The 25,715-nt window shown below is 38.3% G+C and overlaps 11 protein-coding genes across 11 annotated transcripts; 7 read left to right on the top strand and 4 right to left on the bottom strand. All coding sequences in view use genetic code 12, as the record gives it.

Annotated features, from left to right (window-relative positions):
• Window positions 1-319: 319 nt before the first annotated feature.
• DASC09_055980 (uncharacterized protein) lies at window positions 320-1,207 on the bottom strand (the record flags this gene model as incomplete). The annotated part of the gene is made up of 1 exon (XM_064999183.1): window positions 320-1,207. The coding sequence occupies one exon, from the start codon at window positions 1,205-1,207 to the stop codon at window positions 320-322; it is 888 nt and encodes a 295-aa protein (XP_064855255.1).
• Window positions 1,208-2,373: 1,166 nt separating this feature from the next.
• On the bottom strand, window positions 2,374-2,886 carry DASC09_055990 (uncharacterized protein; the record flags this gene model as incomplete). The annotated part of the gene is made up of 1 exon (XM_064999184.1): window positions 2,374-2,886. The coding sequence occupies one exon, from the start codon at window positions 2,884-2,886 to the stop codon at window positions 2,374-2,376; it is 513 nt and encodes a 170-aa protein (XP_064855256.1).
• Window positions 2,887-3,615: 729 nt separating this feature from the next.
• Window positions 3,616-4,806, top strand: DASC09_056000 (uncharacterized protein; the record flags this gene model as incomplete). Its single annotated transcript, XM_064999185.1, has 1 exon — window positions 3,616-4,806. One exon carries the CDS (start codon window positions 3,616-3,618, stop codon window positions 4,804-4,806), a length of 1,191 nt encoding a protein of 396 aa, XP_064855257.1.
• A 418-nt stretch (window positions 4,807-5,224) lies between these two features.
• DASC09_056010 (uncharacterized protein) lies at window positions 5,225-7,369 on the top strand (the record flags this gene model as incomplete). Its single annotated transcript, XM_064999186.1, has 1 exon — window positions 5,225-7,369. One exon carries the CDS (start codon window positions 5,225-5,227, stop codon window positions 7,367-7,369), a length of 2,145 nt encoding a protein of 714 aa, XP_064855258.1.
• Window positions 7,370-7,832: 463 nt separating this feature from the next.
• PHO86 (Pho86p) lies at window positions 7,833-8,702 on the top strand (the record flags this gene model as incomplete). Its single annotated transcript, XM_064999187.1, has 1 exon — window positions 7,833-8,702. The coding sequence occupies one exon, from the start codon at window positions 7,833-7,835 to the stop codon at window positions 8,700-8,702; it is 870 nt and encodes a 289-aa protein (XP_064855259.1).
• A 583-nt stretch (window positions 8,703-9,285) lies between these two features.
• Window positions 9,286-10,596, top strand: DASC09_056030 (legume-like lectin family protein; the record flags this gene model as incomplete). Its single annotated transcript, XM_064999188.1, has 1 exon — window positions 9,286-10,596. The coding sequence occupies one exon, from the start codon at window positions 9,286-9,288 to the stop codon at window positions 10,594-10,596; it is 1,311 nt and encodes a 436-aa protein (XP_064855260.1).
• A 687-nt stretch (window positions 10,597-11,283) lies between these two features.
• On the top strand, window positions 11,284-12,513 carry DASC09_056040 (SUN domain-containing protein; the record flags this gene model as incomplete). Its single annotated transcript, XM_064999189.1, has 1 exon — window positions 11,284-12,513. One exon carries the CDS (start codon window positions 11,284-11,286, stop codon window positions 12,511-12,513), a length of 1,230 nt encoding a protein of 409 aa, XP_064855261.1.
• Window positions 12,514-13,583: 1,070 nt separating this feature from the next.
• On the top strand, window positions 13,584-14,534 carry DASC09_056050 (SUR7/PalI family protein; the record flags this gene model as incomplete). Its single annotated transcript, XM_064999190.1, has 1 exon — window positions 13,584-14,534. The coding sequence occupies one exon, from the start codon at window positions 13,584-13,586 to the stop codon at window positions 14,532-14,534; it is 951 nt and encodes a 316-aa protein (XP_064855262.1).
• A 2,970-nt stretch (window positions 14,535-17,504) lies between these two features.
• DASC09_056060 (uncharacterized protein) lies at window positions 17,505-18,017 on the bottom strand (the record flags this gene model as incomplete). Its single annotated transcript, XM_064999191.1, has 1 exon — window positions 17,505-18,017. The coding sequence occupies one exon, from the start codon at window positions 18,015-18,017 to the stop codon at window positions 17,505-17,507; it is 513 nt and encodes a 170-aa protein (XP_064855263.1).
• A 54-nt stretch (window positions 18,018-18,071) lies between these two features.
• DASC09_056070 (uncharacterized protein) lies at window positions 18,072-18,708 on the bottom strand (the record flags this gene model as incomplete). Its single annotated transcript, XM_064999192.1, has 2 exons — window positions 18,072-18,522; window positions 18,623-18,708. The coding sequence occupies 2 exons, from the start codon at window positions 18,706-18,708 to the stop codon at window positions 18,072-18,074; spliced, it is 537 nt and encodes a 178-aa protein (XP_064855264.1).
• Window positions 18,709-24,877: 6,169 nt separating this feature from the next.
• On the top strand, window positions 24,878-25,711 carry DASC09_056080 (uncharacterized protein; the record flags this gene model as incomplete). Its single annotated transcript, XM_064999193.1, has 1 exon — window positions 24,878-25,711. One exon carries the CDS (start codon window positions 24,878-24,880, stop codon window positions 25,709-25,711), a length of 834 nt encoding a protein of 277 aa, XP_064855265.1.
• Between the last annotated feature and the right edge of the window lie 4 nt (window positions 25,712-25,715).

Consider the following 25,715-nt stretch of genomic DNA (forward strand, 5'->3'; position numbering starts at 1 on the left):
GTGTGTGATATATTACCCCTTTTATACAATGCTTATATCATATTTACATCTATAATCTCTCAAGACATATCGAATCATATCCATTTACCATCCCATTTCTTGACAAGTGATCTGCCCCCAACTAAGCGATAAAAAAAATTTTTTACAAAATTTCGGTCCTACCCGAATATATTTCTAACAATGAATCTATAACTGTATAGTATATTTATATATGTATTTATATATCAATAAAAAATTTAAAGCACAAACAAACAAAAAGAAAACAAAAACAAAAACAAAACCCAATTTATCCTATTTTATAATGATACCACTACTCCCTTTAATAATCGTATGGATTGGTCACTTGGGCTCTAAGAGAACTGGCTCTTACCGATTGGGCCGAATTGTAAGAAGATAACTCAGACGATACCAATGAAGAATAAGAGGCATTATCTTGGATTGTTGTCTTTCCCTCAGTAGCGTTGGCATTCAAAGAGGATGTGATGCTAACACTTGTACTGGTCTTGGTAGTGGTGTCACTAGATTTGGTGGTCTTGGTGATGTGTGATTTAGAATGTTTAGTTTTGTGCGAATGAGTCTTGTGGCCATTAGTGGTGGAGTTATTATGATGTGTCTCAGTCTTGCTGACAGTACGAAATGATGGAGAAACTTCTTCATCGGCATTCCCAGCATCGGTGGCAGAAGAAGCAGAAGAAGTTTCGGTAATGGACGGAGTGGTGTAGTGGGCGGTCGCTGTAAGGTCATCGAAAACTGTGGTGCTATCATTATCTTCTTCAGAAGCATTGGTGGTTGTGTCGGAATCTGTAGTGTCTCCAGAGTCATCAAAAAGCGTCGAAACCCCTTCATCAGCATACATCACTGCTGCAGAAGTGGACGAAGAAGCAGAGGTGATTGGAGCATGGATGTGGCCGGCACCTAAGGTTTGCGATGGCATTTTCGTGAGGGTGGTGATACGGTTGTCATAACCAACGGTGCTCCATTCATTTGTATAGCTAACGGTGCTCCAATTGACGTTGTAACTAATGGTGCTCCAATTGACGTTATAGCTAACGGTGTTCCAGTCGACATTGTAATCAACAGTGCTCCAGTTGATGGAAGAGGAGGAGGAGGAGGAGGAAGTGTCGCTGGAAACCGCATGGTTCAAAGGAGCAGCAATAGCTGGGGAACAAAGAAGCACAAGAACACTTAAAAGAGACGAAGATTTCATTGTGTTTTTAAAATTCTATAAGAAATATTATTTTCGACGGAGTTAATTGGTATCGCTATGCGTTTATCACCGGAGTTATCAATAAACCGTGGAAAGGGGGAAAAACAAAAAAGAAGAAGAAGAAGAAGATGTTGATAATTTATATATATATATATGAAATGAAGGACATTATTGTTAATTCTACAGTTATTATTATTATTATATATATATATATATATATTATGCATGATATATTTGAAGCCTGGTAATTCCGTAGATTTGAATTTTAGTAAAGATGAACCAGAAGCTTTGGATGCGCCTGGTTGGCGGATCTGAGTTTCCACCCACACCCACTGCAGGCAGGCTAAAAGATCCGTTAATTCTACTAACTTTTAGGACACCAGAATTCAATAATAATTTCCTCTTTTTTGGTAGATAATGAAGTGCAGCAGCTCACGTAATAATGGGTAATGATTCGTTTTAAATTTGACAGAAAAGTACAGACCCACCCCATGTGTTGTGTTGTGTTGGGAATCTCAAGATACCACCAACATGATGGCTTTTTTTGTTTTGTTTTGTTTTGTTTTGTTTTGTTTTGTTTTGCCGTTCGTTCGTTCCTAAATATATAGTGATTCCCCCTCCAGTTCTAACTTAACTCCAACAATACCCAGAAGATTTATTTATTATTCTACCTTATTACTGCAATGAACAACTTGAAAAAAAAAAAAAAAAAAAAACTAAACGATAATTAAAATTTTATTTGTTTATAAAGAAGATTAAAAAAGTAGATGGATGTGTCACTAACCAATAAACATAGATAGCTGGGAATAGAAAAGAACAAAGAAACTTCAACATCAACAGTACTTTTGTCAAATAATAAATGGAATTTTCTTGAAATGCAGTTTTGACGTTATTAATATTATATATGAATTTTTTTTAATTTATGTGTGTGTGAAAGAAAGACTTTGAAACTGAAAAAATAAGACAGACTAAAAGCAGTTTTCTCTTCCCATTATTATTATTCTAGTATAACTTTTCTGGGGGGGTTTCTCTCTCTTTGTCTGGTATATACCAATATTGGAACTGAAAAAAATAAATGAAAATAAAGCAATTAAATGCCTGTGATGGGAAGCAGCAAATGGGGAAAAGGGTAACGAAGTCTAGAAGAGGCAAGGTATCAAATTAATTTACACGTAAACGGTGCTAACAGCGTAAATGGTTTCGACTACCCAGTCAGTCACGGTGACGGTATGAGTGCTAGCAGCAGTAGTTGGGGCGCTGGAAGAGCTAGAGGATGTAGAAGATGTAGTTGAAGAAATAACAGGAGTAGTAGAAGAAGAAGAAGAAGAAGAAGAAGAGGAAGTGGTGGCAGCAATGGCAGCAGAAGAAGAAGTGGTGGCAGCAGCACTAGAAGAGGTAGCAGCAGCACTAGAAGAGGCAGCAGCAGAAGCAGTCACAGTGACATACTCAGTAATTGGCTGGACAATTTGTGGGTTAATGGTGGTGACTTGACCGTTGACGGTTTTGGTAGTTTGGTAAACCGAATAAGTTGCCGCTGCTGGAGTAGGAGTGGAAATCGGTTGGCCAGGAGTATAGGTGACGGTAACAATAGTGATATCGTTAAGAATGACCTTGTTTTGGTTGTCGGCAAGGACCAAACTGGACAAGAGAGCTGACAAGGCGAATTTATTGAAGAGCATTATTATTATTATTATTATTATTATTATTAGTATTATGGATGATGGAGTGATAAAAAAATTAGTGTACAGCTAATTAAAAAAAAAAATAATATGGATATCGACAGTAATTTGTATGAGTGTGGGGGGGTATTATCTGATTGGAAGGATAGACAATCAAACTTGTTTTGGGGAAATAAAGACAGTGTGATGATTAGAGAGATAATGTATGGTGTGCCACAAAAGAGAGTAAATTGAAATATATATATATATATATATATATAAATATAAAATACGTGTGGGTGTGTCAACCCACTAATAATAAAATGGAGAAAAATTGGATGCGTCTGCAGGCAGAAAACCCCTTTTTTTTTTTTTTTTCCAGGTGTTATGTGTATTTGTTGGGGTGTGCCACACCCATGCTCTTTGTTCAACCACTCAGTTGTCCCCAGCAGCAGCAGCAGCAGCAGCCGCCGCCGCTGTTTTTGTTTTGGCTTCTTCCCCTATTGGGATTGGGTTGGTTGGCTGAGGGGGGAGGGTAATTAATTATGTCAGGTCAATTTTTGAAACGTGATTTGTCATGTGATATATATATAATATTGCTAAGTGCACTATATGGCCCCCGATGAGATAAAAACTTTTCTTTCTCCATCTACATATAGCTATCCTTGTTTAATTCTATTATTTCAAGATAGAGAGAATACTTTTAGACCCATCATTCATTCAAATGCAAACTTCCCTCTTTTATTAACCATGTCCCAAAATATCACTTCAAAACTCCTCCATCTGTGGTCCCACGGTTCAAACTGGATCATCGATCTCGTACCATTGAAAAATAATACCCTTGTTGCTGCCTCGTTATCCAATGGGGAAATCCATATCTATTCTCTTTCCCTGTCTCTGTCGTTCCCATCCTCGGCGAAACTCGTAATAAAAGCCCATGCAAACTGCATCGCCAAACTAATAGCCATTGACGATTCCACCATCGCTACGTGCAGTACCGACGCCGTCAAAGTATGGAACATCGATTCTCCAACCCCTCAACTGCCAAGCTACGAACTCTCCGATCCTAAGGGCATTGCGTTCTTATCTTTGGCATACTCACCGTTGTCGGGATACTTGGCAGCCGGCACTGAATTGAAATCTAGTGATGCCCATATTCATCTTTGGGATTTGAATAACCAGGGCAAGTTGGTACGGTCGTTGGTAGAAACCCAGCACGACGATGTCACTGCTCTTGCCTTCCATCCAACAAACAAGAAATTGTTGCTCTCAGGGTCCACCGATGGCTGTATCAACGTCTTTGATCTTTCGCAAGAACTAGAAGACGATTGTCTTTACCAAGTGGTGGAATTTGCATCGATCCATTCGGCAGGGTGGTTGACCAGTACCAGAATCTTTGGATTAACCCATATGGAGACATTTGGGGTGGCGGAATTGAACGACATGACGGTGGAAGCGGCAATCGAGCCAAAACCCCTCGAGTTTGGGGATATTAGAGAAAAATGGGGTTGCGAATACGTGGTGGATTTGTACGTCGAGTCTTCTTCCAAAGGTCGAGGATACGTGGCATGCGGGTCGATCAATGATAAAAATCAGGTGAAACTCGTGAGGTTTGCCAAAGAAAAATTGAAGATGTCGAAATCGGTGATAATTGACCGCCCACACGGCGAAGAAATTGCGCGTTGTGTATTGGTAAGTGCTAAACATCCTAACTTGGTATTTACCGGGGGTGAAGATGGTAAAATCAATGTGTGGGAAATGAGCTCTCCATTGACTGAAGTATTGAAATTGGCAGCTGATCAAAATGAAGAGGCTGATGTCGAAATGGACGATTCTGAAAAGAAGAATAAAAACCATAAAATTCAAGAGCACAAGAAGAACAAGAAAAGACATGGTAAAGAAAAGACAAAGATCAAGAAACAAAAGTTTAGTCCATATTAGATAGATGTGGAGGAAAATAATCTTGTTTCGATAAACATAGAAAAAGTTTTTTCGCGCCAAATATATTATACACATTGTTTGTAATTACAAAATGTAAGGGTATAATTTACGGAGTCTCTTCTAAGCATGTTGGAGAATTCGCACCGGGTAATCGATGCCCACCCCCCAATCGGGAATTTTTTCTCGCTCAGTTTTAATATAAGCAGCGGTTTCAGTCAGTGATGGAGTCGCCTGGCTTTTTTCATCATGAATTATTGATTCCTATTGATGGTATTTCTATAGAAGGGTCTTTTCTTTTCTTTTCTTATCTTATCTTGTCTTGTCTTGTCTTGTCTTGTCTTTTTTTTTTTCTGTCTTGCCACATATCCAGTGCAAGTTTCTGGACACTTGAAAGAACTTCCGTCTGGAAAGCACCATAATGACTTCATTGGCTGGTTTTGATCATTTTGGAGGGAAAAATAATGGCGGTGAAAGAGAACGTGGGGATTTGATGTTTGGGGAAACTTTTGCAAACAAATATCAAAGGCAAACCACCTTTAATGAGACCATAAATGGCTCTGAAGAAGATGAGGATGATGATGAGGATGATGAAGAAGAAGAAAATAATAATAATGATGATGATGATGATGATGATGATGATGATAGTCTTCTGCTGCACGAGATTGTAATGTTGGACTTCGTCAAGGGTCGTAAACTTCGCAGCAAGACTAGAGAAACCAAACGAAATCAGAAAACCGAACAGGCGAATGATGATCATGAGACGAATTTCGATAAAGAGATTGTTGATTCATCGTCCCTACCAACCAAGAAAACTTTTGTCGTTGGGAAGCTATCCTTCAAAAACTCTAAAAATAAAATCAATACCAAACCCTCTCGACGCTCGAAGAATAAGCCATTAACCACATTCGTTGAGTCTAATAGTACAGAAGATGAAGATGAAGATGTCAGAAGTAATCAATGCTGGGTGACCCCGTCACCTTCCACTACACGACCTTCGGAGATACTGAATCTAAAAAAAGATAATATCATATCGCACTCGAAAGATGACGATGGGGACAATACCATTACCGATTATTCGACAGAGACAGAATACTCATCGCTGGATCTCGAAGTGGACCTACCCAAAAAAGAGCAATCCTCATCACTGATGAATGATACTACAGGTCGTTCTCAAAGAGCTTCTTCTGTGATAGAGTTTTTGACTCCTCGAGGAAACGACATGGGGATTAGTACCCCAAGAACTGGATCTTGGGAGAAACTACGATCGTCCGTGGATGCAAATAGCAATACAAAACATAACTCACAACAGAAATCGAGAATAGGAATTATGGCAGCCCAGAAATCGGAAGAAGAAGAAGAAGTCACGACAGCCCAGAAATTGGGACCGGGGATAATGGCATACACCCCGATGTCCAACGGATCTAACACGACAAGAATGAAAACCCCGCCAAAAGACGATGAAACTGAAGATGAACAGGAAGAACGAGGTGCGGGGGAGAAGTATCTGGAATTTTTGCGTTCGCTGCCTTTAGCAGGAAAGTTTAGATTTGTTAAGGGAATGGAACATCGACCTGAATCATCACAATTTTCTAATGCAAACAGTAACAAAAAACGACGTCGTACGGAAAAGAAACCGTCTTTAGAAAATCGTCCTGGTACTAAAAAAACATCCCGTTGTAATGTTACTGGAACAATATTTGATTATAATAATAATAATAATAATAATAATAATAATAATAATAATAATAATAATAATAATAATAATAATAATAATAATAATAATAATAATAATAGTGATCATAAACCAACAGAAGCATCATCATCACCCCCATCGGTTGTCGAAAATGACAAGATTAATGGCCAGTTTTTTCAAGCTGGTAAAGATATAAATGGATATAAATTAATAGCAAAAGGCCCTGCAAAATCTGCAACACCACTGGCGAATGTTTCAAATGTCCAAAAATCGCCTGCGAAAGCCGTTGATGGCTATACTTTTTCTTATCAATTGAAGAATGAATTTTTCGCCAAACTTAAATCTTCACAAAAGGACCCGCTTAATGAGATACCTCTTCCAAAAGATAATGATGGTGAGATCCCCCAACAAACTTATAAAGAGTATCTCAAGTCATGGTCGTTGGTTGGGAGTATTAAAAATGTCATATGGCCATGTGCCGGAAACCTGTATGATTCAGTGACCTCGGATTCCTTGATAACATTTTTCCGGGAGGGAGCGAAAGTGGTTCTACAAGATTGCTACTCTCTTAGTAATAGTGGTAGTGGCGGTGGTGGTGGTGGTGATAGCCTGGAACCGTGCTCTAGAATGTTGCAAGGGGCCACCAGGAGTGATCTCTTGTTGCAAAACAAGGTGTATTTTAATGTGGTCAAGAATGAACGAATTAGATGGCATCCTGATAAGATGGTGAGAATGTTACAAAGTCTGGGGGTGCTTGAGATGGAGAATGATCCTAATGATCCTAATGAAAAGATTTTGGTGGAGCAAATCACCGCGGTTTTCCAAATTATCAATGGGTTATACGAGATTAATGAGAAGATGGTAGAGTGAAACATCCTTCTTTCTAATATTACGACGTTAATGATTTAATTATAAAAAGATAATACTGAAGAAGTAGAAGAATTGTAGATTTTGGAATCATTTAAAGAGGGTAGTCATGTGATGTAGCACGTGTCATGATGGATTACTAAACGGCCGTCAGATGGGGGGGCAGCGGCGTCGCCCCACACGTTAGTTGCCCAAAAGGGAAGGAGGGCATGCTTCGATGAATCCAACGGTTGGATGATTCAGATTAGGAAATATTATATATATGGGTGGAAAAATATTCCGTATTTCTGAGAAACTGGATATTTTTTGTCATCCTTTCGCTGATTATTAATATTATTGTGTTGTTTTGCTATATATATCCCTGATTCACAAGGACTGGAAATAACTGGTTTATCTCATCTCGTTCGGTGCTTTAGTTTTTATCTTTTTTTGGTTTTTTTTTTTGATCTTCTTCACATAACCAACCATGCCATCTTCTGCTGTATCATCAGCATCTAATAATGTTGTTGTTGCTCCACAAATTGGTGCAGACATCACCGAAGCCCTTGATGTAAAAGTGGCTCCGACCTTGGCCCTCGAAGACTTGAATCCATCGTACGGGCTTGCCACCCTACGGTACGCCATCGATACCCAACAAAGACTTTGTCTGGACTTATCCATCAGCTTGTTCTGGAGCCCTGTTACTTTCTCGGTGTTGCTCATGGTGAACGCCGCGTTTATAAACTACAAGCTTGCTGGATTGACGTTGTTGCAGTTTATCAAATGGGATGTTAGTGGATCGTTACATTGTTTGATTTTCTTCATGGCCAGTTTTGCAGGGTTATTGTTATGTTGTAAATTACAGAGTTATTTCTTGAAAGAACAAGGTGATTTGGTAGAATCCACCGGGGCCGAAGACCAATTTGGGGTGGATCTACGAGAATTCATCTCCGTGAAGAAAAATCAAGCAAAGAAGCTTGAGCAAATCAAAGTTGATAATGCTAAAGTGGCGGTCTATAGAAAATTGCCAATTGGAATGATTGCCTACCAACCAGTGAAGCACGATGATGATAAACAGTTTGAAATCACTGCTATTGGTGGGAGAAAAGTGTATATCAGATCCGGGATTTATGAAGATTTGTTGGATTGGGTCCTTGGTGATATCTCACAGGCGACCCAAGGCGACAGTTTCCAAGTGTCCATGCAGTGTTACTCTTTCGATAGCGATTTGAAGAAGTTGTTGGTGGCAAAGAAATTTGAATGCGTTAAGAAGGTAAAGGCCAACGGCATTATAGGTACAGGGTTATTTGGGATTTCCAAAGATGAATATGTTTTCAAGTACCAAAAGGATAACTGAATGATTAATAGTCTGTGTTTCTTTTCCTTTTTTTTTCCGTTCTTTCTTTGTTTCTTTTTTTTTTTTCTCCAAATTCCTATTTCTCCGTGTAAATTTAATAGATCATTAATGATAATTTATCATGTCGAAGGGTTAGATGTATACATGTTAACGGTACGTTCATTAGTTATGTCCCAGCAAAATAAATTATATGTTTCTCACTTGATAGCTGCCAAGGGGATATATCTAATAATAATAATATATTGTGAAAAACATCCCGTGTAATAATAATATATATTTTAATATCAATAAATGGTTCTTCAGCTCTTTCCCACCGGAATTGACTGCCATCACACGTGTGTAGCACCAGTGTTCCGAGGGCAGTTGGCAGGAGGTTCGCAGTAAAAAAAAAAAAATGATTTGACCGACAAATCAAACAGGGTATTTTATGGGTGGGGATTATTATTATTAAACTAGGGATAGGATATTGTTTTCCATTAGGAGCCGAAGGGACAATAAATAAATAATATTTGCTATCTATTATTGACTGCACCAATTTTTTTTATCACATTTTTTCCCCATTAAAAGGACACCCACGGTTATTATGGATATCGGATTATTATCATTCTACATTCGGCGACGTATAAGCCAGAGTAAACCATTACGTTACACTCTCTGGATAATTACCGCCCTTTTATCTTTAATATTCATCAATAAAGTATTTCGGGGTGGGAATGTCACCGTGCCTAGTGGTGATTCCCTGTACCAAGGGATTTCGTCATCGAATCGTGATTTGACCAACGAGGAGATCAACACCTTGATTGCCGGAGGCAATTTGCTTCAAAAACACGAACTCCCGAAATTTAGATTGGCAATGCCATATTTGAACAATGAGGTCGATGAACAGAACTACGAATTCACCGGGGACGTGTTGATCCGTAATGACCAATACGTCAGGCTCACTCTGTTGAAAAAACACCAGAAATCGAGCTTTTTCAGTAATTCGCAAGTAGACTTGCAGTCGTTCGTCATGGAATGGAATTTCGCCCTTTCAGGCAATGGAGAGGTTTCGTCACTTCATGGTGATGGTATGGCGGTGTTGTTCAGCGAGTATAAGTTGGATCAAGGCGAGATGTTCGGGGTCAATGAGTATTACAAAGGGTTTGGGATTTACGTCGATACCTACCGTAATGGTAGATCGGGGATTTTCCCATATGTTTTGGCCAGTCGGAACGACGGGACTCAAAGATATGATAATGATAATGATGGGAAAGCCAATGAGATTTCCGGATGTATTGCCAGAAGCTTATGGAACCCATCGAGTGGAGTGGTGAAGGCCCGGTTGGTCTACATCGAAGACGGTTACGTTTCCTTGGACTTTGATTACAAAAACGAAGGGGTATGGACTAACTGTTTCACATTGCAAGAGGTTTATTTACCAGAGAAATTCCATGTAGGTTTCAGCGCCCAAACCGGGGATTTATCGGAGATTGTCGATATTTTTGAAGCTCGTATTTATTCTTTGAAAGACCATGATGGCAATCCAGTGACCGAATTCCAAAAACTTGTGGACGTTATGAATGATCCGTCATCACCAGACAAGTTTGAAGATGTCACCGAAGAATATCAGTTGGATGACCATACCAAGAGAAGACGGGTTGTTTCACAAAAGAAGGACGGCAAACAAATGAGACGTACTCTTAAAAGATTGATAAACGCCGAGAAGCGGATCAAGAAGGAAGCTGAGCAAAGAAGAGTGGAAAGAAGAGCCAAGAGAAGCGAATGGTGGAATAGCGTGAAAAAATGGTTCTATTTTATGATTGCCGCGGTAGTTTGCTACATGGCGACGATTGTTTATCGGGTTCAGAAGAAGAATAATATTAGACGTTCTAAAAACCAAGGGCTCATTGTATAATATATATTTTCATATATATATATACTTCTTGTATTATTACTTTTTTGAAACTTCATTTATATTTTTTTAAGTGCTATTTCAATAGCTATTTGGTGTTCTTTTTCTTTCCTTTAGTTTTGTTTTCTTTTTTTTGAGATTTTTAGTGGCATCGTAAAAAAAAAAGTGCATTTTGAATGGATCTATTGATTGTAATCAGTGTTGTTGATGATGGGTTTGATGATCTATATGTGTACCGCCGTAATGGTATTTCTTCTTGAAGGATGTCACCCGGTGTGATGCAATGCAATGCAATACAATGCACCATCACGAGGACGCGCAGAGAAAGAAAAAAAAAAAAAAAAAAAAAAAAAAAAAAAGGAAAAAGAAAAGGGGAAAAAACTCCTTTTTTTTCCCTATGACGGCGGTTAAAAAAAAGAAGGATTTTCTGCAAAAAAAAAAAATTACTTCCTCTTTTCTTCTTCTTCTTTTTCTCTTCTTCTCTCAGATCAACCGACAAAGAATCAACTATTGTTACTTACTCAAATCAGCACGGTCCTGATAGTCACTCATTTAGTTACAATAAGTTGAATCCTTTCATTCATTCATTTACTCAGCCATTCTTTTGTCATTCCATTAGATTCTATTACATCAAAAATTCGTTTGCCATCTAGTTGATCCCTGTTGAGAATCTATCAAAAAAAAAAAAAAATGCAATTCTCTCTTACTTTCCTTACTGGTTTAATGGCCTCTGCCGTCTTGGCCGTTCCTGCTCCAAGACAAGGTGTTCACCATTACCACAAGCGTGAAGCTGCCCCAGCCGTTGCAACCGTTTATGTCACCGATACCACCCTTATCTACATCACCGCTGGTAAGGAAACTACTTCCACTGTGGCTCCAACTCTCACTGCTGTTGAAGACAAAGCTGTTGAGGCCGCCAGTGTTGTCGCTTCCTCTTCCAGCTCTGCTGTCACTAGTTCTGTTGTAACTAGTTCTGCTGTCACTAGCTCTGCCGTTGCGTCTAGTTCTGCATCTTCAAGTGCCGCTGCATCTAGCTCCGCATCCAGCTCTGCTACTAGCTCTTCTTCCTCTTCCTCTTCCTCTTCCTCTTCTTCTTCTGGTATTGACGGTGATTTGTCTTCCTTCTCTAACCCAACTGGTAAATTTGAAGATGGTGTCCTTGACTGTTCTGCTGGTGTCCCAACTGGTAACGGTGTGGTCTCCCTTGACTGGGTCGGAATTAGTGGTTGGGCCTCCGTCATGAACGAAGGTGGTTACACCAAAACTTCTTGTGAAGAAGGTTACTACTGTTCTTATGCTTGTCAAGCCGGTATGTCCAAGACTCAATGGCCATCTACTCAACCAAGTGATGGTCAATCCCGTGGTGGTTTGATTTGTAAGAACGGCAAGTTGTACAGAACCAACACCAACACTGACTACTTGTGTGAATGGGGTGAACAAACCGCTAACGCTGTTTCTAAAATTGATAAGGTTGTTTCTTTGTGTAGAACCGATTACCCAGGTTCTGAAAACATGGTTGTCCCAACTAGATTGACCGCCGGCTCCACCAAGCCAATGTCTGTTGTTAACTCTGGTACTTACTTCAAATGGGAAGGTAAAGGTACCTCTTCCCAATACTATATCAATGACGCCGGTGTTGACGTTGAAGAAGGGTGTGTCTGGGGTACCGATGGTAGCGGTATTGGTAACTGGTCTCCAGTTGTTGCTGGTGCTGGTATGACTGATGGTATCACTTACTTGAGTATTATTCCAAATCCTAACAACAAAACCCCACCATCTTACTCTTTGAAGATTGAAGGTGCTGATGGCGCTACTGTTATTGGTGATTGTGTTTACGCCAATGGTGTTTACAATGGTGATGGTACTGATGGTTGTACTGTTAGTGTCACCAGTGGTACTGCCAACTTTGTTTTCTACTAAACAGCGTGAATGCTGCTCTCTATAACGGTGGAAATTCTTTATTAAACCATCTGTTAAAATTTAAAACTCCTTTGAGTTTTATTTATTTATTTTATTTTCTTTGACTTTCTTGATGAACTTATTCTTGATGAGATTATTCTTGTTATGAGTTTTTTTTTTTTTTGTTGAATCTTTTTCACGTGGAATGTTGCTTGAGAAAGACAATTGAATTCTCACTGATTGATCGACTTTGTATACCTTATTTTTATTATTCTATTATTTGCCTCTAGTGTTATTGCTAAAGGACAGTGTACAACATTTTATATAGCCTTTTTTTGGATCACTTTTTATTATTAACTTTCGACCCTTGTTTTATTAGATTTAGATTATATATTTTGATTTTCTCTTTATATAGGATTGTATTTTTTACTTTTATTTTTTCTTCCTCATCTACTATCTCTCCTGTCAGATGGGATTAGATATTGTTTATATATATATTTTATATTTTTTTTCAACCAATATCCAGGATTGTATTTTGTTTTTTACAAAAACAGTGTTGTACTACAACATGTTATGTTATGTTATGTTGTGTCTTCCCAATTGGGAAATATATGCACGCATTCTGTTCTTTAATGTATGAATGGTGTGATGTATTAACCAGGGGTAAGTCACCCCATATTCTCCCAACCACTGTCGCTCTCACGCAAATTACTGAAGCACCGCCACCCATCACGGTGTGGCATTCATCTATTAGATATGTGTCTATATATAATAGAATACGGTGCTTCTTCCTATAATATAATATATCTGTTGCCACTACTGGTATTATCGCAATAGACATATAAAAGTCTATTGTCCGCAACCTTGATGATGTCATGTGACAGTGTTATTGTTTATTTTTCGGTTTTTCCCTTTTTTCCCTGTTTTTGTTTGCTTTTTCCTGGCAGGTTGGCAATTTTTTTTTTTTTTTTGTGAGTTGCTTTTCCATACAATATATATTTGGCAGGATTCCAGATACAGCGACATTTGTATCTATATCTCCCCCTCCAAAAATCTACACTAATTACAGATATACACATTCAAGTAAAAATATGGCCCGACTCCATTTCAGATCTAGTTTCATTGACCTATTCTTCCTCGCAGGGTCAACCCTCTTGCTCTTATTGATTGTCCTTTCTGGCTCCAGTCGTAATCCTTCCTTCCCCCTCGACCACTTCTACTGGCTCGAAGCTGACACCAGTGATATCCCTAACGCTTATGCCAACACCCGCTGGACATACTGGGGTCTCTGTGAAAAAGTTGGCCTGGTCTCCAAGAACTGTTATGACATTGGCCCAGCAATCCCAATCTCCCCAGTTGACAACTTTGAAACTGAAACTAATATCCCAGATTATGTCGTTAACAACCGTGACACTTTCTACTACTTGTCCAGAGTTGCTTGGGCTTGTTTGCTCATTTCCTTGGTGTTTACCGGGATCTCATTGATCATTTGCTTGAGTGCCATTTTCTCGTTCCATTTGCAAAAACTCACTGCCATCTTCACCTTCATTGCTTCTACTTTACAATTCGCCGCCGCTGCCTTATACACCGCCACCGTCGCCCTTGCCAAACAATACTTTGTCGATGCCAAGATTGGTCCTGCTTTGATGGGGTTTGTATGGGCCAGTGCAGTGTGTAATTTGATTGTCCTTGTCACCACTTTTGGGGCATGTGTCAGAGAAGCCTACCTCCGTGCCAAAGAAAGACACGCTGTGGCTAACGGTAGTGTTTATACCGAAAATGAAAAACACAGCGAATTGTTGGGTAATCTCCACCATCACCATCACCAACAAGCGGTGCCTGCCCTCCCAGTGGTTTCTCCTACTACCACCGCAGTGCCTCCTCAACAACCACAACCAGTGGTCGCCACTGACGTTCCAGTACAGCAGTTTGAAGACCCATACGCCGCCACCACTTCTGAAGAACCTGCCACCAAAAGTGGGGGAATCAATTTCTTCAAAGTTAAGAGAAACAGAAAATCCGATGAAGAAAGCGATCTTTAGAGTATTGATGATGTACAGATAATTTCCTTCTTGAATTACTCTGAAGGTAATAATAGTGGAGCATTATTTCAATCTCTGGAAATTTGTTTTTTTCTTCTTCTTCTTCTTCTTCTTCTCCCATTCCTCTAAATTACAAACAACATCCATCAAATCCGACTTCTTAATACCCATACCATACCCTCTTATTATTACTTTTTCTCTTATTCTTTATTCTTCTTTTTCTTAAATTTTCCATTCAATTGTTAATAGTCTGGTGATATTATGGTGGGCTCTTAATAGTTCGAAGGTATTGTGGTTTTGTTTGAAAATCTTTATTGTTCCAATTCAAGTTCCGTTCCAACTCTTCCAACTTCTGGGAACACATCATGAAGAATTCAAAAATCATCGAGTCCATTCAATTATTAGAATGAGAAAGCATTTGGAGAGCAGTAGCCCATAAAATAAATAAAAAATGAAGAAAAAAAAAATCAAAACTATGTTTATTCGTTCTATTGTTCCCCATTTTTATTCCATTGCCTGCCTACTTTTAATTCCAGTTTTTGTTCCTTTTGTTGACTGATATTGTCCGGCATTTATTGACCAATATTATCATATTCATAGGGAGGCATAGTATACTTTACTGTGATACTAATCATTGCTGCCCTTTAATAGAATTCTTTAGAATACAGTTCTTCTAGACTTTTAAACAAAACATGAAAATGAAACAAAAAAAAAAAAAAACCCTCTTTGTTCTTTGATTTTCCATTTTACTATATTTTTTTCTTTTATTTTTCTTTTTTGATTTGTTTGATTTACCTGAAATGTTATATTACTTTAATTAATTTTTGTATCTGAGATTACCATTAGTTGTAGAAAATTCATTCAGCTATTATTCTTTTCAGGATTTGAAATATCATTTTGAAAAATAAAAAAAAAAACGATAATTTTTGAAACGAATGAAGAGATGGAGAGAGAAAAGAAAATAATGATTAAAAACATAAATAAAAATATGATAACAAAAGAAAAGAAAAAAAGAAGATCCACATTAAGTATATGAAGTATCGTCAGAAAATTCTTCAAAAAATGAGGTCGTACCCGGATTCGAACCGGGGTTGTTCGGATCAAAACCGAAAGTGATAACCACTACACTATACAACCGTATTATGCCATCATTCATTTTTGAATGCTTTTATAGCGTATTCTACATATATTGCTAAACGCACCACTGAATATCATTTTCTTCAATTACTATAGCCTTTTTAGCTCAGAAATGAGTTTTAGATCTGTCACAATTTATATCAATTCAGCAATATTTTTCATATAAAAGGCCGTATATTGTAAAAATATACATAAATAAAAAAAAATTAAGTTGAGCCCTTCATCTAACAAATAGAATGTACTTCGAAGCAGTAATAAATAGTAATAAATAATAAAAAAGAGTGTAACATAAAGGGTGACAGAGACATATGGTTAAATTTATTCATGTTAAAGATGTTGTTTTTTTTTATAAAAAAAAAAAAAATAGTAGAGATTCTAATGATTCGAATATAACAGTAGGAGGATGCCATCCATATGCCATTTTCTTCCCATCACCCAAAAACTTATTTAAGACCTACAGACACATCATACTCTAGTATTGCAGTTATTTTTTCTTCCATTCCTCTTATTTGTCTTTTAGTTCCCAATATACCTCTAAGGCTTTGTGACAATCAGACAATCAAGCAGATCCCAGACAATAATGAAGCAAGGTAAGTCTCAGACAACGAGACCCATAGCCCTGAGCCGAAGCTCAGAATTAGCATTGATCATTGGAAATGACCTGGATTAAGAGTTACAGTAGAAGCTCGTACTTATCCTTACACGGCTGTTGTCATGAAAAAAAAATCGATTCTTATACTCTTTGTAAACCACTATAAGCACTTGGATATCATCATTCTTGTTGGGTTCGTAAGCTGAGCTACAGTCACCCGTTTGCTGATCAGCAGAGGGAGTAGAATCAGGGCCTTAAATGCTTCATTCTGTTTTCTGGTAAATATCCAAAATGACGTTATGTGTAACACTAACTATACCACATTTTCTATTGAATCAACATTCTCCACATCTTCAAATACATCATGGGTTTCAAAGCTATTCATATCAGAATGTACAGCTTCTTTCTATTGGATTGTTTTGACAGCAATTTCGAATTTTTTTGGATTATCTCTCGAGGTAATATCTATGCTGTTAACTGTCCATCCCACACAAAATACTTTATACCAACTCACAATACACTTTGTGGTTCTAAGATTTTTCATATCTCTTCTTGTGGATGTGATCAATTTGTTTTCAGTCGGATTCATTAAAACATAAACCTGCCGTCACGGATCAAAATAGAGAAAGAAAGCCAAGCATCGGTAGTTCTTTCCTGGTATTATGACAACACAACCTTCTCCTATCAAGGGCGTGTCTTTCAATTGGTACCCGACTACTTCAGGATAATACCAGCTTATCGGAAGCTCATCATCAATCGATTGATATGGTCTTTGATTGAGTTGTTATGATTTTCGTATACCTTGAGAAATCATCAAAAGGAACTGCTTGATCCATCTTAATTCCAAAAATCGAGTTTTTTGGTGATTTCAATTCTTATTTGTACCAAATTGTAGCCCTTTGGTCTAGATACTCTTTTACTGATGTGGCACCATGGGTAATAAATAAGCATCTGGTGCAGCGAAGAGGACCCATTTTCCAATATCATTGAGTTCTTGTATACTAAGTAGTTGATAACTGCCTTTGACATGTAGACATTCTAAACTGTATCCAAATAGATTGATGGTTCCTTTTCCATCGGTCAATACTTTACTACCATCTGCAAAAAAGATCGGTGTTGGGGTTGCCTCATAGTTGCATAATATTACCGGCTTTGGGGATGTATTTGGTTGCTAATACTTTTTGAGTTTTCTTGACACGATTGCTGCGACTTCATCATAGAAAGCCGGAGGTTTGAGCAAGTTAATCTTGTGTGCAAATTTTTCCAACCACCTTGTGATTATGGTTTTTCTTTTCGAGGTCAAATACATGCTTGAATGAAGTTCCATCTATCATGATACTCTTAGGGTGTGGAAGACCGCAGCTTGCACAAAAAGGGTTCTTTGGATATTCAACATAGCCTGGTCCAGGCATCATTTGAGAACTTCCTTTCGCAATAAACTTTGACACAATTGACTGTTTTTCTGTGCTGTGTCCGTTCCCATTATATCTTCTTCCCATGTTATTTCTCCTATGATCGTCATGCCCTCTGCTATGATCATATTTTCCATTGAACTTCTTTTTTGACGCGCCCAATATTCCCACTTTTTTCCATCGCGAATGGGTCTTCCCCATCTTTCTGCAGAATTCGGCAATACCTTTTAGTGAGATAGTTGCGTTGTCATAATGATATTGTAATAGCAACAGGTTCCAGTCTATATTTTCATTGATGTTGTATTTATCTTGATGGCAACCCATGAACGCATGGTACAACATTTTTTGCTCTTCCTCAGTAGCATCATCCACGTATTTTCCGAGATTCGTTAATGCTTATTCCATTGTGTCTGCATGCATTTTTTCTTCCCAGAATTCTTTTACTTGAAGGACTTTTAAAGGGACTGAGTCTTTTAAATATTCTTCCTCCAATTTTTTTGAAATTTCTGGAACACCTCCCATTTCACTAACAGCTTTCATGTAGCCAAAACCTAGTGTTGTCATCATCTGCCCTATCATTCTTCTGTGTATTTCTCGGTACAATGTATAGGTTTCGTTAATAACTCTCTTCTCGGGGGCAGCTATATCCTGAAAAATTGTGGGAAAGTTCAAGATTTCATGCTTGCGATCCTCATCTGGTAACTTGATGGTGAATAGTTTTGATATTGCTGGTGTAATAATCTTGTCGGTTTTCAAGTATTCCACAAATTGAATGGCTTTTGGAACTACTTCTGATTCGTTTGTCGCAGAGGAGTGGACTGCAACAAAGATGTATCTTTGCAGTCCACTCCTCTCCGCGCCTCAGCAGGAAAAACTCTATGATCTCGTCCTTGAATTTTATTTCCAATCTCCTGATCTTATCGTTTATTCTGTCTTCCGCTTTATACATGTCTCCGATTGTTATGTTATTCCTGGTATTTAGATAGCCTTCAAGCAAGTTGAGTTGTGGCGATTGGGGTGGAGTCGACATCATTGATTTGGGTTGGAAAAAATAGTTTTGCAATTACTTGGTTAAATTTGTCGAGTAGAACCGGTCTAATCGGTAGAACTGGTCTCTGACTTCTAATCTGTCACTGGATTGGGTTAAAGTGAGCTTACTATAGTCACGGTTGGGGACTGCAGGTCAAATTTGGAGAGATCTCGGTCAACTAATATCCTTGTGGTCCTCGCTTGATCCCCCTCTCCTCCGTTGAAGCCTAGGTCTGTTGGGGATTCTATCACTATGTACTCTACACCGACACGGCAACACCACGTGTATCCGTTACCGTATCGGAGTTCCGGACCGCCTGTCCGGTAAGACCACCCATGACGCCCACTAGCGTACTGCCTAAGTCCTGACAATTATCGATACTATATGCCAGCATTAATGTGAATTGCGATGCCCCACACACCTTCAACACTTTTTTTTTTGACCTGGTTAAGAGATGCCTGGTAAATTGCAATATTTACTAACAAAAACGCATATACCGATGCAATGGTATTTATCACTTGAAATAAATACCGTGTGAATGGTATATGTGATAAGTACCTTCATATTGGTATACACTATGAGTCCCGTGGTAACGGTATATCTAATAACAACCACCATATCAGTATATGCTATATCCAACCTGCTGTGAGCTTATTGAAAACCACTAAATGTCCTATGTGTTTGGTATAGACCTGTGTTGATACCAAGCTAGTTATGCGGAATGTATTATTTCTATTTTCGGAGCCAATGGCCTCCTACAACTAAGTACTATGTTCCGGAATCAGAATATGAGGGGGCATCCATCCACTCATTCATCATATTTATTATTTAAAGATTTTATGATCGTGTAGTCTCATCTAATTTGTAAATAGAAGAGCTAAACAAGTTGATAACTTAGTAGACGGCTCTTTAATCGACCTCAAGACTAGCCTGACTGGTAATAGATAATCAATCTGGAGTTGTTCGCACAAGTGCACTCCGTAATGGTACGAGTTCTTCCCTTGTTGCAAATCTGAGTTTGCAAGCGGCATACAAAAATAAAAATAAAAAAGATCACCAAGGAAAAATATCACGGAACAATTTTGTCAAATGAGGGTTGTGGAAATATTCCTACAAGGCGGAAGAGGTAAGTGCATGTACGTATATGCTGACATTTTCACGCACTGTTCTTATAAATTCGTGGACACAATTCTAATACATGTGTGTGGATCGTGATAGTATTGAAAATGGCTTAGACGATAAGCAGATAAAGCTTTTCAATCGCCGTGAGCTGAGTTAGTGGGATCTTAGAGTCTAAATAAGGTTTGCATGGTGCATGTGTTCTTAAAATTTGGAAAAAATCATATCAACCCAGAAAAAACATTTGACAATGAAACTGAAGAATATTCGTAATTATTTCTTCCTTCCTTTTAACGAAATGAATGATATTTGATAATTTTTTTTTTTTCTTTTTTTTTTTTTTTGCACTGTAGTAAATTATGATTAAAAAATAACAGCAAGTTATAAGTAAAGCCAAAAAAAAAAAAGAGACAACCATATTGAGATAAGTATCAGATACGAGAAAAAAGAGAAATAAACGCAAAACAAAATATATTAATAACGAAGCAATAAAATATATATTCTAAAGAATAAAGCAAAGAGGAAGAAAAAATTAAAACTAAAAAAAAAAAAAATATTGGTTTTGTGGAAAAACGTCGTCCAAAAACTGGTTGAATTCAACACCAGAAATTGTAGACTCTCCAGTACCAAGGCTTGGAAGCAACATAAGCCTTTTCTTCGACAATTTCTTGCCTCAACATGTCCATATCGACGACCTTCCTACCGGTATCCAAATCAATGTTTTTAAGACCATTAAAGATTGTGAAATCTCTTTTCCAGAGCATGTAACCAAAATAGAAAACAATGACGATTGGGGCAGCCAAGTAAGCTTGGAAGAAGCTGTTGGCACGCCCACCACTGGTTGCAGGTAAATCGAATGGCCAAGCGGCAATCCAGAATTGAGCAGCAAGGATACAACAGAAACCAAAGACACCGTAGACTGAACCCCACATACCAGTTTGGGCGGTGAAGGACAATTCATCGGTGGTTCTACCTTGGGCCTTCAAAGCAAGTCTGAAGATGATATGACAAGCACAAGCAGACGCCCAGGTGAAGATGAAAGACAAACCAGAAATAGCCAACATCCAATCAAAAACGAGACCTTCATTCTTAGCGGCAACAAGGAAACACAAAAGACCGAAAGTCAAAGCAACGCAAGTGGCAACAATTGGTCTACCGGCCCTGTCGATGTAACCAAGAATTGGTGGGGCAAAACCTTGTTCGGCCATAGAAACCATAGTTCTGGAACATCCAAAGGTGGAAGAGTTACCGACAGAAAGCACAGAGATTAAAATAACCACGTTAAAGATAGATGGCAACGCTTTAATACCAGCATTTTTAATGGAAATGACAAATGGAGAGGCTTTAGCGTCGTAACTGGCACCACCCAAACTCTTGTCACCGTATGGAACAAGCAAACCAACGAGAGTAAGTGAGATGATATAGAACAAAGCAATTCTCCAGAAAACTTGTTTGGTGGCCTTTGGCAAAGACTTTCTTGGGTTATTGGTTTCCGCAGCGGCAAGGGCACACAATTCGGTACCACCAAAGGCAAAGGCAGCAGTGACAAAGACAGAACAAAGACCTTTGAAACCATGGTGGAAAGCACCTTGGGCGATTTCTGTCTTACCGTGTTTTTGCCAGTATCTACCACCAATGTATTCATGGTTTGGACCACCACCACAGACCAAAATGATCCCAAGAATGATGTAACCAACAACAGCAACCACTTTAACAAGAGAAAACCAGAATTCAGCTTCACCATAACCCTTGACACCAAAAATATTAATAGTAGCAATTAAGACCCAGAAAATACACACCCAAGCAGCCGGACTGATTTGATCATTCCAATACTGGATAACCATACCAGCAACAACCAATTCAAAAGGCAAAACGACCATCCATTGTAAAGTATAATTCCAAGCCATCGCAAAACCCCAAGCAGGAGAAACGAATTGAGAGTTGTAAACAGCAAAAGCACCAGAAACAGGAAAAGCAACAGCCAACTCACCAAGAGCTTGCACGGTGGTGAAAATAAAAGTACCAATCATGGTGTAAGCAATCAAAATACCAGCCGGACCACCAGTTAACAAACTGGTACCAGAACCAACGAACAAACCAGTACCGATAGAACCACCAATGGCAATCATTTGCAAATGACGATTTTGCAAGTTCTTTTGGAGTGGTGATTTGGCGGATATTTGAATAATCTTTTCTTTGTCAGTGAGACCATCTGTGTTGGTGAACTGGTTGCCTTCTCTTTTGAAAGAATCGACAAAGTTTTGCCAGAAACCACCCTTGGATGCTTCGCCAGAGTATGGAGAAGTGCTACCAGCAACGTGCTCAACTTCGTACTCTGATTTAACCTTTGCTTCGGACATGATGATTGATAATTTCTATCGTATAATTGGCGAAGTATGATAGTAAGGGAAGCAATAAAAAGTCATAACAAAATATAACTGGAAAAACAGGAGTATTTATACCTGGGGGTGTTTTGCAGAACGGAAACTAAAACTAAAACAAACAAAAAAACAAAAAAAAGCTTGAACAATTAATTATATGTGCTGGTTGGGCAGATAAGAAATTACAGGGCAATCACCATGTTATTTACTGTTTTTATTGAAACCAAGAGATTTTTCTTTAATGATTGGCCCATATTCGTATAGGCTCATTATCATTTCGTATTGATAAGCTGAATTATTGCTTTCAAATGACCAGGGGGATCTTGTGAGAAGCATGAGTTTTGTAGGGGTCCCGCGATAACACTGTGATAGCTGGGGGGTGGATATTTCTTTGACAGATAGATAGACAGATAGATAGACAGATAGATAGACAGATAGTGCGACAGAAGAAGAAGCCTTCCATTTCTGCAGCTCTGTATGCACAGATAGATAAAACCACAAGGCATCACTCCTAAACCTTAATTGCCGATGATAAACTAAAGAACAAAAAAAAAAAAAAAGAATTACAAAAAAGATGGGATGATAGCTTATCTATCGTACGAGAGATAGATGTAAATTATCTCCTAGATTTATAATCGGTGTTCCTTCACAGTTCTCCAGGGATGTTTGCAATTTGCGTTGATAACTGGGACATTGCAGCCTAAATTTTGGCACTAATCAATGAGTATCCCCGAATTGCAAGACGCAAACAGTAACGGTCGGGACACACCTGCCCCACTATCTCTACGCATGAGGACATCCCACTCAGACAAGAACAATATATAATTTAAAACATATCTTAGTAACGCTACTACAGTGGTTATCAGATTTCGACAAATTGCAACAAATCCTATTTATTTTTCTTCCTATCACTTATCAGAGATGACAAAAAGTACCGGAAAAGTATGCATGTGTTTAATGAATACCAATGGAATGGTATATATCATACCACCATGTGTGTTTTTTTGATAATAATAAACCGTCCGATGCCAACTTTGCTTGGCATAAACTTGACTTTGGTCAATGGATTGTTTTCAGAAAAGCATAGTATCCCCCCTCTTTTTTTAGTAGGGGAAACATCTATTGAAGTTATATATTTTGCATTCCAACCATCTTCTCAAGTTGGCCATGGGCACTTCACTAACCAGTCATTCCTTCCTTATGCGGATAGCGAGCTATGGAATATTATTATACATCATGGTGATATCCAAGGTACCACATACATCCTATATTCAGATATCCATGTAGAAGATTCCTGTTCTTCTGGAAGGAAGCACCCCCTAGTTGACATACAACCTCCAATCTACAAGTAGAAATAAATAGTTGGAAAACAATTGTTCAAGCACCAAGTACCTCAAACTTTTTATCCTTTTCAAACATACCTAGCTGTTGCAAAGAGTGGCAAATACTCATCAATATTAACTTTGATAACTTTGGGATTTTAAAAGTCGAAAGACGAGAGGTCCCACAACCATGAAGATTCAAATATTTGATCAGTGGCCAGTCTACTACCAGACGAAAAAGAAAACTTATCGACGGTGATCTCCTCAAGTTGGAGAGCATTGACCATCTATTAAAGAGGATTAAGCATTTAAAAGTGGTGATTCTATTTAATTTGGGCAGTCTCGCAAGATTCACATTAATTGGATTGTCATAGCAGCACAGAAAAGAAAACGAAGTAAGTGTGTTCGCCAACACATATAATGCTCGAATTGATGATTATTGGTATATATATATATATATATATATAACTCTTAAAGACTCTGTAAACCTTGCAAATTTTCAATTTCACGTAAGCGATTCATGCTAACTTTCAAATTTACACATACCTGAGAAATCAACAGCAGTTTTAAAAGCAATCGGATAACATTCAATTTTTTCTTTCGCATCATCATATTATTCGCGCCAACAACTTCCCAGGTTGTGGAATATATTACAATCTGTTTTATTGCCACTAGATATTTTGCAAGTTTTGGAAGATTATTGTAATATATTCTAACAGTTGGAATTATTTTCTCGTCGTGAATATGAGTAAAGGGATCCCCCCCCTCTCCCTGATTCTTGGGCGAGCTCAAAGATATCCTCTAGACTCTTGGGATCCTCATTTACCATCTCACAACAAATCTCCACCGAGCCAAGCAAGACAAACAACGCACAATGATATACACTATGTGTGTCCAGCAGCACTCACATTACCAATAAAAGCTCACAAGCATCTAGATATTCGAAAATCTCTGTTATCAATTCGCATTGTAGATTCTAAAGGTGGAAAGGTCTAAGTTCACTACACATTCTTTGATAGTAGTACTGACGACTGACGGTTTTGATTATTAAATTATCTGTGCGGCCCTATTCGCCCTTATAATTTTCTTGTCTTTATCGATTTTAACAATTATACTTCATATTCCATATCTCTACATAATCATTTAGCTTTGCTTATGATTATCTTTTGTACCCATCCATAACCAGGTAGCGTAAGTGTTATATTGGCAGAACAAAAGGTGGCTACCTACCCGGCCAAGAAATTTCATCTCTTCCCCCCCTCTCCATCGCTTCTATATGCAGGTAAAAAAATCATCACATTATAATTAATGTCTTGATTATCCAACAACTCCTCATTAGTATTGAAGAAAATGACCGCGGTCAATATCCTTACAAAAATGCATGTTTCTAGAAAACTTGCTTTTATAAGTGCTTCAAAACCCATAATTGGGGCCGCCGCAACCACCATGTTGCAACCCACCACCAATATGAAAACCCGATTGTTCTTTGATAGATCATTTTGTCATCTGCTGATGTCCTTGGGTAGTTTACCAACAAGATTAACTGCAAGCATTCCAAGAAGTCCTAGAGTCGGATCGCCATACCTTATCATTTGTTCTATCGGGAACCCTGAGCCCGAATACGAAGGCACTAGGCATAACGTTGGTCATTTTGTGGTTGAAAAACTACGACAATACTATGGTTTCAGTGATTGGTACAACAACGACCTTGAGAAATGCAAATGCGCTTTACCGACGTCATCGTCCACTTCCCCAGATTTACCGGTGCTTTTCTATAAATCTGGCACATACATGAACGTTTCGGGAGCCCCGTTGAAGAAAAATTACAATTTATTGAAACAGTATACGGAATCCAAAGGATATGTCCCAGTATTGGTGATTGTCAATGATGAATTGGGATTCAAGGTAGGGAAAGTCCAGCTTAGAAAAAGAAAAGCAGGGATCAGGGGTCACAATGGTTTGAGATCAATAAAACAACAGCTTGGCGATGGAAATTTCTTGACGATCAATGTGGGGGTCGATAGATGTCAAAGTAAGGATTCAAGAGATGTTGCAGAATATGTTTTAGACAAGACTCCTCGTGAAGACTTGCGAAGAATTGAGGCCGAATGCATTCCAAAAATCGTCACATATATTGATGAAATGTTAGAAGGTAAGCATATTAATGAACTCCATAACCCTTGATACA

The sequence above is a fragment of the Saccharomycopsis crataegensis genome, assembly GCF_037102585.1.
Source record: "Saccharomycopsis crataegensis DNA, jcf7180000000097, whole genome shotgun sequence".
NCBI lineage: Eukaryota > Fungi > Ascomycota > Saccharomycetes > Ascoideales > Saccharomycopsidaceae > Saccharomycopsis > Saccharomycopsis crataegensis.